Consider the following 1,327-nt stretch of genomic DNA (forward strand, 5'->3'; position numbering starts at 1 on the left):
AAGTATATTAAGTCTAGCTGTTAAGCGGGTTCCGGCTAGGGTTTATACTATAAGGTAAGAAAACCTAACCCCCCTCCTCCCTAATATGTATATATATATAGCGTAGTAAGTAAATAAATTAACTCAGTTATAATATAGGATGTAACTTTCGCAGTATTTTACAATAAGCACGGAAATGCAGAGTTTGCTGTTTAAATTGTTTAAGATGCCAAGAACATAACCATAACACCAGACAAGAGGTAAGCGCTAAGTTGCTTAGCCTATTAAGTTAAACGGCGGTTCTAATTCTTATATTAGTAGGCCAGAACACTCTCTATATAAGGGCATAGTAGTAATACCTCTTATTTGCAGCCCTATACTCCCAATACTGGCCATACTTATTACAGCAAAGGCGTTTAGGGACTACAACACTATTAAAGAGCTCCTTAATATAGTACTACCAAAGGGGGAGATGCTTTATTTACAATAGAAAGAAAGTGTGCTTAATATACTTTTCTTTAAGAGTATATCCGTAAGATAGAAAATTAAGAAGGCGAACGCATTTAGCTTCCGCCTTAAAGCGCTAGGCATCCGCACAGGATACCCTCAGCCGCCTATAATTCACGACTTTAGGGCGGAGGGCTTATACTAGATTAGTATGTATACAGTCGTTCCTTCTATCTTTAGGCTACTTACTAATTAATTTCTGGTAAAGATAAGCTGTATTTAGCCGCTTAAAGAATAAAGTATGCCGGGTAGAAAAATTCGAATACGTTTAATAATTACTATATACCTAATAATAGTGGCATAGATAGCTAGGCGAGCTACTTCGGCACCAAGCTACGTAGTATTGTTAATAACCTCTTCCGCGGTTTATCTCTCCCTTATAACCCAAAACTGTGGCAATCTCTCCTAGCAGAGAAGCAGTATAAATTTAAGAATAGCTTGAAATATATTAATATAGAGGAGGAGATTACCGCTCTAAAAGGGAAGAAGGATGTAAACTCTATAACCCGTTAAAAGGAGCTTTATACGCAGAAACGTAAGCTAACTACTAAAGAACTCCGTAAGTAGTAGAAGGTGCAGCCGTATAGACCGGATGTCGGCGATAAGGATAATACCTCACTATACTATTACCGGACTATATTTAACCGAACCCGATTTCTTATACCTAAATAGGACCGCCTTACATCTATACTTTTTGAGGTCGCTACCTTGCGGAGCCCTATAGGTCTCAACGCTCTTCGCGACATGGTTGCGCTATATTAAAAGGATGCCGAAGTAGAGTTTTGACCGGGCTTGGAGCTAGAGAAGTGCCGTTACTCTAACTTAGTAGGCCAGCGGAAGA

General features: G+C 39.0%; 1 protein-coding gene across 1 annotated transcript; it reads left to right on the top strand.

Moving 5' to 3' along the window:
* Window positions 1-798: 798 nt before the first annotated feature.
* On the top strand, window positions 799-999 carry K441DRAFT_574929 (uncharacterized protein; the record flags this gene model as incomplete). The annotated part of the gene is made up of 1 exon (XM_067644129.1): window positions 799-999. A coding segment is annotated over one exon (201 nt), but the record flags the coding sequence as incomplete, so codon positions are not given.
* Between the last annotated feature and the right edge of the window lie 328 nt (window positions 1,000-1,327).

Source organism: Cenococcum geophilum (assembly GCF_001692895.1).
Source record: "Cenococcum geophilum 1.58 unplaced genomic scaffold K441scaffold_39, whole genome shotgun sequence".
Taxonomy (NCBI): Eukaryota; Fungi; Ascomycota; class Dothideomycetes; order Gloniales; family Gloniaceae; genus Cenococcum; species Cenococcum geophilum.